This window comes from Camelus dromedarius, chromosome 8 (genome assembly GCF_036321535.1).
Source record: "Camelus dromedarius isolate mCamDro1 chromosome 8, mCamDro1.pat, whole genome shotgun sequence".
In the NCBI taxonomy this organism is placed as follows: Eukaryota; Metazoa; Chordata; class Mammalia; order Artiodactyla; family Camelidae; genus Camelus; species Camelus dromedarius.
In genome coordinates this window covers 34,946,295-34,962,596 of record NC_087443.1, presented here as the reverse complement: position 1 = coordinate 34,962,596, position 16,302 = coordinate 34,946,295, and the positions used below count along the sequence as shown (strand labels likewise).

General features: G+C 41.0%; 1 protein-coding gene across 11 annotated transcripts in view; it reads right to left on the bottom strand.

Annotated features, from left to right (window-relative positions):
- The window catches only part of PBLD (phenazine biosynthesis like protein domain containing), a 38,543-nt gene that overhangs the window by 9,152 nt on the left and 13,089 nt on the right, over positions 1-16,302 (bottom strand). For 8 of the 11 annotated variants that reach the window (XM_064488119.1, XM_010985810.3, XM_064488120.1 and 5 more), the window contains 7 exons: positions 7,970-8,069; positions 7,508-7,606; positions 5,622-5,731; positions 5,505-5,534; positions 3,298-3,386; positions 2,853-3,031; positions 933-995 (listed from right to left, as the gene is read on the bottom strand). In XM_064488119.1, coding sequence (XP_064344189.1) covers positions 933-995; positions 2,853-3,031; positions 3,298-3,386; positions 5,505-5,534; positions 5,622-5,731; positions 7,508-7,606; positions 7,970-8,069 — 670 coding nt within the window. The other 3 variants (XR_010381940.1, XM_010985808.3, XM_064488122.1) reach the window with 2 other exon arrangements.

The following is a 16,302-nucleotide window of genomic DNA, read 5'->3' as shown; positions in this document are numbered from 1 at the left end:
CATGTTCAATTTGATTCACAAAACACACAGCTCCACATCTTCCCTTCCTGAGCCACTTTTTATCACTTTTCGTCATGCCTCAGACACACCCCACCCATCGCTTTCTCCCTGGCTCTGTCTAGGAGTAAACAAGGATGCGTGAAAAGATAGAGGCTAGGACTAAACGTCTAAGAAAATAAAAAGTGGTGTTCTTGGCACTTCTGAGAGGGCTCCATCTTCCCAGGTCTGAGTGGGACAAAGGGAGTTCATTCACTAATTGTGGTTATCAAGAAACCTAATGTGTCAGGCAAACAAGAGGCACAGCCTCAGCCTTCCTGGAACTGAAGGGAGTAACTAAGCTCACAAAAGAAAGAGAATAGCCACACTGCTATTCCCAAATCAGAGTCACAGAGGCTTAACCATCCCACTAAGTATGACTTCCATCCTCTGAGGTCAAACTCCTACTTAGTTATGCAGCCTGTACTACATGAGGCTACTAGCTGTGTAGCCTCCACCAGCTGCCATCTATTTTCTCTGCCCCTGAGCAACATATTAATCACTAGCAGACTTGGTTCCAAAGCAATTTGTTTGACTTAACCCCATGACTAGCAATGTCAGTAAGGAACCTTGGTAATCATGGAATCTCAACTTGTCACATTATAAATATCCTTTCTGTGCCAAAGTTAGACAGCTAGTTAACTTTATTAAACAAACATTTATTGGGCACTTACTGTATTAGAAGTGTGTCTGTGTGCTGGGAGAGACAGAGGTGGCAGATGTTTGGGGTGGAGGGTGTTTTGAACAGAAGGTTCAGGGTGAAGAAATTTAAAGCCTTTCATTTTCATGTGGGTGGTATTTATCATTTCATACATCTTCAAGTGGATAGTACATATGAGAAGGAATCCTAGCTTAAAGTTAAGCAAACTAAAAAAACTGAAAAAGAGCTGTCCTACCGTGCATGTCTTTCTTCCCCAGCTGCTGGGACCAGTAGCTGCTGAGAACAGTGTGTGCAGACCCTTAAAAGAAGTGGAAAATTATGGTACAATCCCAAAGAAAACAGCAACAACTTTGTGGTAAATTCATAAACAATCAACCATCCAGTTTGGTTAAACATTAGATGACTTAGTCATTACGTGGGCCATGGCTACAGAAGAGTGTGGAATTATGAGTGTAGATAGAAAGGAAGACACAGAATTTAGGGATAAGTTCCTCCAGGTGATGTATCTGCCATGTCTTACACTTTCTGAAGGTTGAATTAAACTGCAAGTTTTAATTATTATCTTGTCTACTCATTGTCAGCCCACGACAGGAAAATCAAGGCCTTCATCTAAATATGTCTGCATCTTTCAAGAGAAAACATCTCCTTCCTCCTAGGACACATACGCAAGGAAAGGTGGGAACTCAAACAAAAGGCCAACTTTTCTAACATTCCCAGGCTTTTGGTGCCAAAAGAACTTCTTTAACTGAAGTATTTTTTTCACATGATTATGCCCTAGGTTTAAATCAGAGATGATATTAAAATGAAGAAAAAAAATATAAAGTAATACCCGAGAGAAAAGTCTTTGGGAGAGAAAAGGATGGTTTGGGAAAAGCCCCTACTTCAGGAAAACTTGCTCAATATTATGGGGGGCTCACGTAGGGTGCCCAAGCATCCCAGTGTGTCTGACACTGTCCTGGTTTTAGCAAAGAAGTATGCTGAGAAATCAGTCTGTCTCAAGCAAACTGAGATGGTTGGTCATCACTGTCCAAAGACCTTCCCACTCTAGAAAAGCATTATTACAGGGGGGAAAAAAACTTGCTCTCTGTGCTAATTAAGATCTTTGTGAAGCAGCTGTGCATGTTTAAATCCACTCAGAACTTCTTTTCCACAGGGAAGGTTGAGTTGGACTGTTGGGATGGCATTGGGCATTTTCCTGAGTCTTTAAAAAAAGTGCTTGCTTGCTGAGCTTTGAATTTCTTATGTTTTGTTCCTCAGGGGGTAACTAAGTCAAGGCCCTGAAACTAACCCAGCTCCTGCCATCTAACCAGACCAGGAGCCTCGAAGTCTCTGCACAGCCTCCTTCTGCACTGGCCACCTTCTCATGCGTAAGTGTCCTCCGTGAACATCCCCCCTTTTCCTGCCCAGTCCACTCTTCTCAAGAGGCTGAAAGTAGGTGGCTTCCCTTTTTTGCCCATCTTTAATTTCATCTCTCTGCTTCTGGCTGGTAGAAGATCCTAAATACCCATGTTTCTGAACCTATCCCACCTACTTTGTGGGCAGGTCTGGGAAAGGAGGAGGGGAGGAAAAAACACTATTTCTATTTCCCACACGCAGCCCACGACTTTATCCCTCAAAAACCAGATCTTATGTAGATGTCAATGATCCTACAGGCTGGTCACTGAAAAGGACAAAAGGCTTTGGGGGTGTAGTGGACATTGGTCACTGGATTTTGCAAATGACAGACCTGGAAGTGGAGGCTTGGGGAGACAGTTTTGCTGTTATTATTAAAAAATACCTAACAGTTATTGGCAATTATCCTGTGCCAGGCCCTGTGCTAACCACTTAACATGGACATAACCCTATGAGGCATTATCCATATTTTATAGACAGGGAACAAGCTTTAAAAAGTTAAGTCCTTTGCCCAAGGTCAACAGCCAGGAAGCTCGGATGCAAACCAGGGCTGTCTGACACTGAAGTCTAACCCTGCTATACTGCCTCCTTCATTCTGTGTTTCACATGAGATTTCAGTGAAGGGATGGGGTAGGGGGAGACCAAGAAACAAAGGCAGCTCAAGACCCAAACAACCTGAAAGGTCATGTGAAGGGCACTTCATCAGCTGTTTGTTATCCTCCTCCACTGTTGAGCCCTCCTCAGGACTCAAGTCGAAAAGTACCTGTTACGGGGTCTTCAGCCACACCAACCCACGGCGCGAAGTATCTGGAGTAAAAGTCAAACTCTTGGGTCTGCCCACCATGCTCTCCCTTGAGGGTGAGAATGAGTCCTTTCACCTTCCCTGTGTTTTCCACTTGCGGCAGATTCTGTGTGTTCACTTTCAGGCTCTCCAGAAATGACCTTGTTCATAAAGGGGATGGATTAGGACAAACTCATTCCACAGACCACCCGCTACCCAGTTAGACGGGCGAGGGTGCAGCTTGCCAGAACTGCTCGGCAGCAGGGGATGGAAGAGCAAGGACGGTATCTTCCTACCTGGGAACAAAACTCTCTGGCTGCGTAAATCATGGTTTGACCAGACGTAGCACAGGCAGACCAAGCCAGAGCTATAAATCTGTGTGCTCTGCCCTCCCCAAAGTGCTGACGAAGCCAGATATCTTGTTTACCTGTTATAAGTATCACTGAGCCGGACAAGGAGCTTCCGGGTATCTGGAGAATAGCGGATGTCCTGAACCAAGGTGTCACCTATGGCAGTCTGTGGAGACAGACCAAAATCTCCTCAGGAGTATGCCCTGGGTCAAGTCCTTGACCCTGCAATAGAGAACGACCTCTCACTAGCATCTGCTCTGTGCCAGGCACACCCAACATCTCCAGTCCCAAAAGTTCAGTTCAGTTTTGGGATTTAAGATGTTGCTCAAAGAAGAGGCCTTTAAGGGAGCTGAGTTAACCCTCTGAGAGCCAAAGATGGACGTTGCTCACAAGTGTTACTACGTGCCTCTACACACACACACACACACACACACACACACACACACACACACAGCACATACCTCGCCCAGGTCTGAGGGGCCCTGGAATCAAAGTTTTGAATCACTACTGTCTACTACCTGTAGAGGTGGGGGCCTTGTGCCCACCTTTAGAAGTGTCGTAAGGATTAATGAAATATTTGTGGAGGTCTGCAGCAGTTAACTAGAAGATTGTACATGGCAGGGATGCAGGACCAGCAGTCTGATGGGAGGTGGGGACTAGAGCACTTGTCTCAGCACTGCTCTGCTTGGCAAGCACGCTGTGCTCATTCACTGTGTGCTACAGATCACCAACATAGCAACATTTTCTAAAGGTACCTTGATTCACCCTTTACCTAAGACTGCATATAACCTTACTCATACCCAAGACATAGTTTGTCTGTTTGTTGGCTTGGGGTGCTGAGGGAGATTATGAGGGGACAGAAGCCCCTCCGAGTAATCCTTTGGCACGACCGCTGGCTGCCGGCTAAACATATGAGAATTACATGGTAGTTGTCTGGCTGTCATTAGGTGGCTTCAGGGCTCTAATCTTCCTTAAGGGACTGAGATGCTCTAGGTCCCAAGGCCAAGACTCTCTCTGCTATGTGTTGTGCCTGGAATGTCTGCCTCTGTGAGCACTGCTGCCCTTCCCTCCAGACATGGGAACTCTGCAGCCAGATCCCAGGTGCTCTCCAGGGCCTTTCAATCTCTCTGAAGGGTCATCCAACCCTTCTCTGCACGGATTCTCATGTCAATTTGAAAGTTTCATTCTCAGCTGAGAATCTTATTGCCAGTTTCTAGGAACACAAAATGACAATACTCGTGATAATGCTTCATCATCCCCATTTTACAAATGTTGACCCTGAGGCTTAGAGAGAGTAGTTTAAGTTCTTTCTTCCATGAACAAGGCCTACCACAATGAATATTTTCCATTTTCTTGCCAACATGCTTCAAGAACATCATTTATGAATTTGGCTTGTCTCCCAAAACCCAAGTCATAGGTGGAGCTGAGGGTAAAACCAGAATCCATGATACTTATATTCTTTAAAAACTTAGATAAAGCAAAATACTAAATAGATTATAAATGCTGTAGTTAAAAATTCACTGAGAAGTATCAGTACTATCCATAATAGGTCATTTTACAGAATCATTTTTTCCTCATGGCAGCCCTTGGTCTGGCCAGACCTGGGCCCTTCCTTCTCTACCAACTAAGCACCTGGCCATCCAGGGGTGCTCTGGACCCCTGGAATCTGCATGAGACAACTGTAGTGCCTACTGCACTGGGTGAGTGAGAATGAAATGAGGTAATGCACTAAAATGCTTAATGCATGCTACTATACAAGGGAGACACTCAAAAGTGTTCTTTATTATCATTACCACCACCACCACCACCATCATCATTATTAAGCCCCACCCCTACAGAGACCCCGTGAGGAGGCCAGGCTGTGTATCTGGTCTTCTCTACCGAGGTACCTACCTGTGCTTTCCTGCTCCCTTCCATCAAAGCATGGCCCCCTCATCTCAACCTCATTCTCCACTGAAGAGATCAGGACACCGACAGCTGCCAGGCAGTTTCCATTCTTTCCTTTCACTCTCCGCCTGCCACGCCACAGTCTCCCCTCCCCATCCTTCAGTGGAGTCTAATCTGATAATGACGAGTCAAGGAAAACCGTTCAACCTTCTCATCAAATAGATTCAATATGAAAATTCGAACCTCAGACGCACCACATAGTATTCATCCAAGCTTAGACTGGAACACTTATACTGGCAGAAGGCTAATCTTTGGAGACCAAATACTACCGAAATTTTGTTCAGGTAGTGACAGATGATCAAATCACATGAGCTCACGTTGGAGTCTTTTCACCAACCTTTATCAAGTCCTCCACTTCAAGGAAGTCCTAGATTGGGGAAAAAGACAAAACCATTGTAAAACAGGCAAGCTGTCAGGTGTACACAGTTTATGGCAATAATTAGGAACAACTGACCTGGGGATGAGCTGGATAAAGAGGCAGGTCCAAGACGATACCATCCTCTGCTCTTCTGGCCTTTAGTTCCCCACTCAGAGTGACAAAGGTTATAGTGCTATTCGCGTTTTCTGGACCAAAAAAAAAAAAAGAAAGAAAGAAAAGAAACTTACTTTGTTAATTAGAAAGCTCTTTGAAAGGAATCAAGAAATAGGAAAATAAACTTTGTTATAGAGTTACACATCTGTTTTGATCACTATATGTTGTCTTAGACTCCCTGGTGGTGCTGTTCCTGTAAAGGGGACCCAGGTTTGAATTACTAGGGTTCCAAGTGGTAAAAACTCTCATTGGATTCTAATTTGAGAACCAAGAACATAACTGATTGGACTTGACATCATACTGTGCCCTTGAGAAAACTATTTAACCTCCTTAAACCTCAATTTCCTCACCAATAATATGGGGTAATAATTAAACCTATACTAATTTCATTTTACCAATAAAATGGGGATAATAATTAAACCTAGCTCATAGGGAAACTATAATGCTTTCTAATGCAGATTTTTAAATACCCCCTAAAACTATAGTTATAAACTCTACAGGTCTAAGATATTCCAAGGGGATGACAAATAGAACATATACATTATGAACAAGTCTTGATATGAACAAACCAGGCTTACCATAAACAAACCAAGCTATACTGAAAACTTTGATTTAAAGATTGGATCACAACCCCTGATACAATATCTCTTCATGTTACTGATACAACTTGGACCACTTATCTCCAGGTAGGTAACGTTTTTAGTGAAAAACAAAGATTTGTGACTTAGTTCTATCCCCTTCCCTAGTATTTCTGAAAAACTTAACCATATCACAAAGGTGAGGAAATTAGTATTGCTGATTAACTTCCACAGAATAAAATTCATACTCTGAAACCCAAAGTTTGATTCTTTCACTATAATTAGTGTAAGACATCATAATTTACAAAGCATTTTTTCATGCTTTTTCTTATCTAACCTGAGGCCCACCCTATGGAGGACTATCAGGCCTTTCTTTGTTGCTACCACTTCGCAGTTCAACTTCTCCGTGCATTCAATCCTGCTTTCTTTACTCCCCTACCAATACTGATCCCAGGAAGACTGCCCCCAGTCCTTCCATCATGCCAGTGTCTCAGAGGCTGCTTCCTGGGGAAACTCATCCTGTCACACCTTCCTTTACTCTCCCCATCTAAGTAACTCCACAAAGAACTTCCTTTTCCGACCCCCTCCCTCCCGTCGTATCATCTTGTTTATTTCCTCGTTAAGCTTTCTGTTTGTTGTTTACACTTGTCATGGCTGCTTCCATCTCCACTTTTAGGGCATTTCCAGGCATCTCTCCTCTACCCTATTCCCACAAAGCCTGGATCTTTCTCTCTTACGCTAAGTGCAGCTGAGATGGAAATTGGTAGGGTTAAGGTGCTGTATCCTCTCTTCATTAGGTAAACTGTGTATGTTTGGGGCTCATGAATCCTTAAAATTCAGAGTAAAGAAGCTCTTGTAAAATGAAAAATGAATTTCACATACTGGGGGCAAAGTGTGCCTTTTGGTACTCCAACATCGCATCATGTGAGACACCTTTCCTGTCTTGTAAACTCTCCTGTGTTAGTCACAGAGACCAAAGAGCTTCTATCTAAAATAAAAAGGACTTCTAGAGAATAAGGACCATAGCTTGCCAATGTGCCTGGCACATACTTAGAAAGATCAAAGTGTTACTGAAAGTTGCTGTTTTTATTTCAGCATAATGAATCGCATGAAATAAACGTTGCAATATCTTTGTATCAGTCACTTTGGCTCATTGGAAAGAATGTGTGAGAGTTTATTTTAAAATATTTGCTATTTAATAAATAGGATCATAAAAGAAAATCACATTACTCATTTTGTGAAAGAGCACAGCTGCAGAAGCCAGGGTAGCATGGCCACAGAGAGGAACCTCACTCGCTGGTGTAAACCACCTTAATCCAAAGCAGGAACCTTCGGAGGAGAAAAGCCAAAGAGAGACAAGATCATTGTCATGTACGGGGGTTGCAAAGTCTTCATTTTCTTCTTCTTTTCTAAATACTTCAATAACATGATTAACCACTGAAACATGTGAAAGGAGGAGTAAAGTCTAGGCAAGGCTCCTAAGGCTCCCCGGTGCTAGATCTAGAGCTGAAACATCCAAATTCACCAACACCTGCTCCCCTAGATGAACTGAAAACCAAATCAGAATCTCCCCCTCTCTCTCCTACCTGCATGCAAATAATAAATGGGCACTTCCCTTAAGTACCATTCCTCCACTGGAAAAGTAGCTTCTGGTGCCATTCAAGAATGGTTAAAAAAAAAAAAAAAGCATACTTTGTGTAAAGTTGTCAGTTGGGTGTAGTTTTCGGATGAAAGCAGTTTCAGAAAGGTTCATTTCCCTTGCAATTTTTTGATGCATGTCTTCATCCAATTTCTAAATTAGAAACAAAAGGTTATTGAGACTCCAGAAACACAAGTCAGACTTCCTTGGACAGCAACTGCCACAAGTTAATAATAGTTTATTAATATTAAAAGTTATATGCTTAAAAGGAAAGAATTGCAAGGGAATTCAAGGCACTTTAATAATAGCTGTTTTTCAGAAATCTCAGAAATTATTTTGCAGCACCATGTGAAAAGCTGTAGATGTAAAAAGCTAGAACAGATTCTGAAAGGCGTACTGGCCTGGGCTACCCTTTGTCAGATTATTTTCTAGTCTATCCCGGAGAGCATGTGTTCCCTTCTAAAAACAATTTCTAAAAATAGAAACTCCACAATCTCCCTTTCTTGTTGGATGAAGAGATGTGAGGCACCCACTCTGGACAAGCTGGACCATTCTGCCCGTTTATGCATGGTTCACTCCCTTTCATGAGTCAGGCCTTGAGGTCACCTCCTCCAGGAAGCCTGTCTCTTCCCCAGTGCTTAAACCACCTGAAATTACCTACTTTGCCCTTTGCTGCCTGTTCCCCCCACCTCTGACTCTGAGCTCCATGAGGGCACTGACTGTGCTACTTTGCTTTTTTCCGATTTAGAACAATGCTCATATTCATCCTGGAATGGTAGGAACTCAATAAATATTTGCTGAAAGGATACATTGTTCACTTAATCTTCATTTTTAAACCTCTCAATAAAGATATTTTTATCCACTTACAGATAAAGAAATTAAACACAGAAAAGTTGTATAATATACTAAAAACACGACATGCCTAATAAATGGTAGAATGATTAAGAATGTGGGCTTTGCAAATGTTAAGAATCAGTGAATCTAGAGAAGTATATGGATGTTCATTGCACCATTCTTGAAATTTTAAGTTTTTAAAATTTTTCAAAACAAAAACATTTTTAAAGTTAGCTTTGGAAACAGACATAGTGGGATTCATATCCTGGGTCAGCTCCCAGCAGCAGTTCCAGAGTGAGCAAGCCGTTTCATCTCATGGAGCCTCAGCTTCCACACTGTTAAAATGAGGATGATAGTCCTCAAGTCAAAGGATTATTGTGAAAATACATACATACATCTACATGAACACACACACACACACACAACAGTCCTCAATGCTAGGGGAAAAATGAGTCAGAAACATGAATTTTCCTTTTGAGCATGAAAATCAAGTTTTTAATTAACAAAATGTTCACTAGTTAGATTTTGATTTTTAGAGAAGTCTGGAGACAAATGCATTTTTGCTCTGGCCAAACTTACTATTCCTGAGCTCCTGAAACCCAGAAATAAGAATTACAACTTTATTTTAATAAGTTCAAAATTCACTTATCTGAGTTATGCAAGTTAAACGCCCTTGTCTTTTAGTTGATTCAAATTCTTTTGAAACACTTTCCATAGACTCATAGAAGGCATAAAACAGTGGTTACTGTGAAAAATCAGTAATGATTTTTAAATCAGCTGATATAAAAATCTTAACAGGAGACCGACTAAGGTTTTCTTCAAGGAGAACTGTATTCAGAATCTGTAGAAATTCTGTAGTCCTACGGAAAGAGAAATCACTTAAGAAATTGATACTTATTTTCTGAAAACCTAAACATAACACAACGGGGTTTTTTGTTTGTTTTTCACTTAATGTTTTTTTTCCCTAAAGATTAAGTCTAATAATGCATAAAAAGTGCTCATCACATAAGTACTTGATAAATGTTACCTTTTTATTTGAGTGGATCAAAGCCGGGGTGTTAACCTCCCACACTGCACTGCCTCCTCAAAACCAACTATTATTATCCCTTTAGTACACTGCAGGCAGGAAAACCAATGTCTATCAATGCTTGTGAGGGAAAGCAACAATCAATCAGCTACCAAGTGCCATGCTGGGCCAGCAGCATCAGCACCACTCCTAGGGGAATTTGTTAGAAGTGCAGTCTCAGGTCCAATCCCAGACCTTCTGAACCAGAATCTCCAGCTTAACCAGATAACCAGGTGATCTTTGTACACATTAAATTTGAGAAGCCCCAGTATATAAGATATGGTCATATGTTCAAGGGGCTTAGTGTCTTGGTGGGGAGTCAAGACAGACACAGAAAGCAGCAGCAAGCAACAACGGAGAGCATGTAATGGAGATACATGGATTTTGATGTTAAATACGCTAGGACTTTAAAGATGGGGACTTGAGGTGGACGTAGAAAAAGGGCAGATTTTGGCGAGTTGGACAGGAAAATGTGGACAAAAAGCTTTGTATTGGGGACACTTCTTGGGCAAGTGCCTTGACCTCATTTCGTTTTCCTTCTGTTAAATCTTTGACACCCTAGGATTCTGTAAGCTCAGGTAAGAAGACATAGGATGGTAGGAATGAAGTAGAATGAGCACCTGTCACACCTGTGGGCACCTCTGGACCTGAGGAGTGAGAAGTCTCACCTCAGGAGTGGAGGAGGAACTGCTGGGGCCAACAAAGCAACAACGTTAAGTGAACTCAAACGCTTCCCATGGCCTGTTGAATATTCTCCATGGAAACCAGCCCACGTGCCGGTACATACAACACCTGAGAGAGACTGGGAGCCATTTAATTCCCTAGTGCTCAGTCTACAATATCAGGCCTCAGTGGCAACTGAAGTGGTGATAAAGAGAAGCCTGTGTGGTCTTCCTGGATTTCCTCCTTGGTGGCAGAAATCTGCAGTGACTGCCAGTCCTTTCTCTATCTCATCTGGCCAAAATTCCTATCCTTGTCCTTCCTTTTTTGTCTATTGCTTCCTCTGACCTTTTGGACAAGAGTCTCTAAAAGCATTAAAGCATTTCTCATTGTAGCCAAGCTCATCATCTATTGGAAATAATTTCCTTTGCAAATGGGCTATTTTGCATGTCAGCTAAAACACACACTTCACTGACCATCAGCTCTTTAATCCTCTCTACTTTGGTATACTGTATCCATTGCAATTTGAGTTTCTGTAACTGTAATTTCTGTCCCAGGACAGTGAAAATGCACCTGCTATTTGCCTGAAGGACCAGAGACAATATAGAAAGTTTGATAGTAGCAGCCCTCAACTTCCTGCAGGCAGCTGAATTTCTACACTGGAACCAAAGATCAAGATAATGGAGAATCATGAGAAGGTCAATATTGCTTTAATTTTGAGAGCTTTAGAAACAAAAGAATGAGACTGCATTCATTCAAAATACTGAATTTTGGTTCCAATAATTTTTCCATTTTATACTACAAGCTTATTTTCAAATGCAGGACATAACAGTTACAAACCAACAGCTATTGATTCTCTTGCTTTAATATCCATTTTCCTTTGCCAGTCTCACAAGAATCAAATTTCCAACAGCAAAAAGAGAGCCATGTTTGTTTTTCTGAGCTCCAAAGTACTGTATTGGGACACAGAATTTCTATCACCATATGGCTCACAAAAGATTAACGACCAGAAAATCAAGAGAGTAAAGTTTTAAAATACTCCCATCTTGTGGCAGTCTAGAAATATGACAGCCTAAAAACAGCTCCTGCTCTCAGTCTGTTCATTTGTCCTTCTGCTATAGCTTCAAGCAAAGGAACAGCACTTAGATGTAGAAAGTTCTAAATCATCAAGGAAGAAATGGGAGACTCCTTCTGAGGCACTTGGATTTCCAATTGTAAAGTTATGTCCACGCAGTGTATCACTCAAACGGCAGGTCATCTTCAGTTGCTCCGAATGAATCTTACAGATGCCTAGTCTCTCCGGCTCCAACATAGACTCCAAAGCTCATACTTGCTTTGTAGGCCCTGCCCACCCTACCCCATCAATGAGAACAAAAGATCAATATTTGTTGGTTAACTAGAATTCTTAGGAGATTTTGCCATACTTTAGTTGACTATAAATGTTTTCACTTTCTCTCAACAGACCTATTTAGTGCCTCCCATGTGCTAGGCCTTATATGCTGGAACAAGTCAGAATAGATTAAGATCTCATAGAACATAGTCTAGTGAGGAAGACAGGCATTGAGTGAATGACAGCAAGAGGAAAGCACACTAACCAAATGGGAAGGGGCACCATAGGAGCACATGTCAGGGGAGGACATTAATATTGTGGTGAGTATGGTAGGTTAAAAGCACAGGCCCTGGAGTCAGGCAGACCTGGGGTGGGAGTCTGAAGTCCGCCACTTAGGTAAATTCCTTAACCTTCTTTGCCTCTGTTTTCTCATCCGTAAAATGGGGATAACAATAATAAGACCTAATCACAGAGTGATAGGTCACCCAATTATGTGAGGGTGAAATGAAATAACATATGAAAAGCAACTAGCACAGTATGTAACTGGCTGAACCTGCCTGAAGTCACTGCTCCTGAAGTTGAGGGTTATGTTCCAGAAGCCAGTGTAGATATTTGGGAAGTAGAAATTCCCACATTAATATTTCCTCTTTCTTTGCGTTGCTCTCTTCCCTCAAATCCTTGGCAAAGGAAAACCCTCAACATCCTAAAAGAATCTCCTTTGTACTCCATATCCTTTTGTGGGCCATAAAAATGAAACAAGAGGTTATAACTCTCTAAAAACCCAAGGAGCCTCTGATCTAGTATGGTCACACTGAGCCAGTGATCTCTAAGGGCACCAAGTTTGGAAATGGCCACTGCATATGAGTTGAAGCATAGATTGAACACGACATTGCTACATACCTGTTTTTCCTTAAATACATTTCCCACCAACCTGTAAAAGGAGCTTTTGGTAGCCCCTAAATTTGACCAGGAGTACTGGAACAGTTAGTAGTTTAGGAACTAAAACTAAGCACTCCTCTTTAAAAACGTGAAGCCAGTCCACCTTCTGTCACTGGAAATGATTATTACTGTTTAAAAGGATAAGAATGTACATCTACGAATATTAATTTAATCCTAGCACAGTGTACAGCATATGGCAGACAGCCAGTAAATGCCGACTAAATCAGAATAAATGGATACACTGAGCAAGCAACAAAGTTGTTTTCATGGATAATTTTAAGAAGAAAACTCCAGAATAAACGTCTCTTAGAAAAAGTATCTTCTGAAACAATGGTTCTCAACTAGGGGCGAGTTTTGATTGCTGTGACTGGTAGGATGAACAGAGGCATCTGTCATCTAGTAGGCAGGGGCCCAGGACCGGCCAAACATTTTACCATGCACATGACAGCCTCACGCAACAAAGAACTTCCCAGTCCAAAATGTCAATAACACCACTATTGAGAAGCCCTGCCCTAAACACACAAATACACAAACAGGAACAACCACCACCAAAAAACCTTAAGGCTTTGTTACAATATAAAGGAGAATAAATATGGCCTCCCTACCCCTGTTATGTCGTTTTCACTAAATACTAAAGCTGGTTCACAGAATAATACAGCACTACTCTTATGATTACCATAGCCCTCTGACCTATTCCAATAGTTGGTCAGTTCCTTCAGTTTTTTACACAGCTATCACTGTAATATATCTATTTTACTGTTTAAAATATTATTTCTATGCATTTTCCACGTCTGTACATAGTCTTTATTGTCCAATTGTCAGGCATTTGAGGACAATCATCAGTTTTTTTAAGGTTTAAAATATTTTTTCAAATATCTGTCTCATGTTCCATTTAGCGCTTTATCTGTTTTTGTTTTCACCTAACATACTGGGTTAAAAGTCCCTTATGTGAAAATTTTTTAAATGAACTTGTTTAGAAAGGAAACCAAAACAAAACTTTAGAATATTATAGAAGCTCTGGGAATATGGTTTCACCTTCTGTCCAGCGCTCTTTTATCAAGATTCAAAAAGCTCAAAGTGCAATTACCTAGTCTTTCGTCTGTCCACCCAGTTTTTCTGTGGTTAGCCTCATCTCAGTCAAATTTTAAATAAATTTAAACAAAACAAAATGAAAAAGGGGAGGAGGGTATAGCTCAAGAGGTAGAGCACATGCTTAGTGTGCACAAGGTCCTGGGTTCCATACCCAGTACCTCTTCTAAAAGTAAACAAATAAATTACCCTCCCCCGAAAATAAATTTTTTAAATGAAAAAGAAGGCCTGCACTTAAAATCTGAAGTATTTTCTCCCCCATAAAATCCAGTGTTGTTCCGTGCTCTGAGTCCCCATGGTACCTGGCACTTTTGGGTCTTTCAGCCTCTGTGGTGACTAGAGGACAAGGATCAGGTTTACATGTCTACTTACACCGCTAGACTCTGAGCACCTCAAGGACAGGCAAACTTACTAATCTCTGTACCTCCCGTTCTTACCCTGGAGCCAGATGCATGTGAGATGTCAACAAATATTTGTAGAATGCATAATGACAGGCTAAATGCCTACTGAGTTGGGGTCGGCATTTTAAGGTCTAGCACTTATTTGTCTCTGACATTTTCCTGAGTTCACTTGTGTTCTCTGTAGGTGTTTAAAGAGTCCACTGTCTCCAACCATGGGTAAAAGAATCCAAGGGCAGAAACAAAACAGTTTAAACTTCCATTATAATTTTTCTTGATTATACACTGGGGAAAGTGCTAAATGAACCTCTAGGAGAGCAGGATTCTCATGTCCACAGAACAGAAAACTAGCAAACTTATCTTTAGATATCTATTCATCTAGGCCATTAAATGAGCCTGGTCTCACAGGTCCAAGTCCCAAAGAAGTGAATTGAGAGACTCTGTAAAGAGCATCCCTGGGTCATGGATTTCCTCATCTTTTTCTCTTTTCCAGTCATACTCAAGTATATTGCTTTGAACTATACTAAGTTTTTGCTTAAAATTTTATTTTCTAGTTTTGCCAAACATTTAAATCACATGCAAAATATATTTAATGGAGATATACACACACACACACACACACACACATATACACACACATATACAGAGAGAAAGAGGTATCCTAAGTCTGGAGTATAGCAAGTGTTCTGGAGGTAAAAAGGAGTAAACTGAGGAATAATACTAATTCTTGTCATCTGGTGAAAACCGAGTACATAAATCACTCAAAACTTTTTTCAAAATTCATGAGGCAAGTATACTGATTCTCGACAGGCAGGTTTAGTCAATTCCACAATTCCTTCACGTGAGGTTATATTTGCCAGATTGTTTCCTAAGAAAGTTCACAATTTAGAATCTGGCTGTTAAATACTCTCTCACTAATACTACCAAGCTCTTATAAATAAAGCCTTTTAGCTTTATTTCTGTCTGCGTTTTGTGGTTAGAAAATGCCAGCTACAAGGCTGCATAATCAATTCATCACCAAGGTAAGATGAGGACTCTGGGTCACCATCTTGCTGCCCCATCTGAGGGAGAAAATAAGTAGACCAAAGACTCGATTAACAATACTCACCTGTCTCAGTAAAATCTCAGCCATTCTCCATCTTGATTGCATACTCAAATCACTTGGGGAGATTTTAAAACAGCACTGCCTGGGTCCCACCCCCATAGACTCTGTTGTGGTTGGTCAGGACGCAGCCTGGGCGTAAGAATTTTTAAGCACCTCAGGTGGTTTTAATATACAGCCAGCTTGGCATTCACTGCACTCCAAGGCCCCAGTGCACACCTGGCCCAACTCAATAAGACTTAGTCAAGAGCATCAATTGCTTACAGTGTTCCTGAAGTAATTCTCAGATAATCTACTCTTATAGTAACTGCTCTGAGTGGAAATGTACCTTGGCTTTGTTTCCTAATATCCAGGTAACAGCACAAACCAGCTAAGGTCAAGGAATATTTAACTATTCTGTTAATACTTATCTAATCGAAAGCCATTCTTAAAATGAGACTTTCAGTAAACTGGGTTCTCCCTATCTTAGAGCTTAATTCCTCCTTTCTCCTAAATTACTTAATCCCTTGCAAAATATATTATTTCCTTGGTCCTGAAAAGAATTTCTAATTGTCTGAACTATAGGCAAGGTTAAAGTTATTCAGCTAGAATTTTTTATGCTAAACGTAGTATCAGCCACTTCCTGTCCCATAAAACTCATCTAATTTCATTTTCCTCTGCATTTGGTGCTAACTAAATAAAAACCCAATGGCGACTAAGGGAGTTCTAGTTCTTTTTTTTTTTTTAATTGACTTTAGTTCTTCTTTACATGAATCTTCATTTCTAAAACTAAGCATCTAGGTGTAACAGTCTCATCATATAATTTGGTCAAAATCAACTTGCAGAGATGAACATTGCTGATGTCATCGACAAAGAACATAAACCCAAGAGCTAAACAAACAAGTGGGTCTGATTTTTTTTTTTTTAAGAAATACTTGGTTCTACAGGAATCTAAAATTTCAGCCACTGTACTTCAAAACTAAATACTA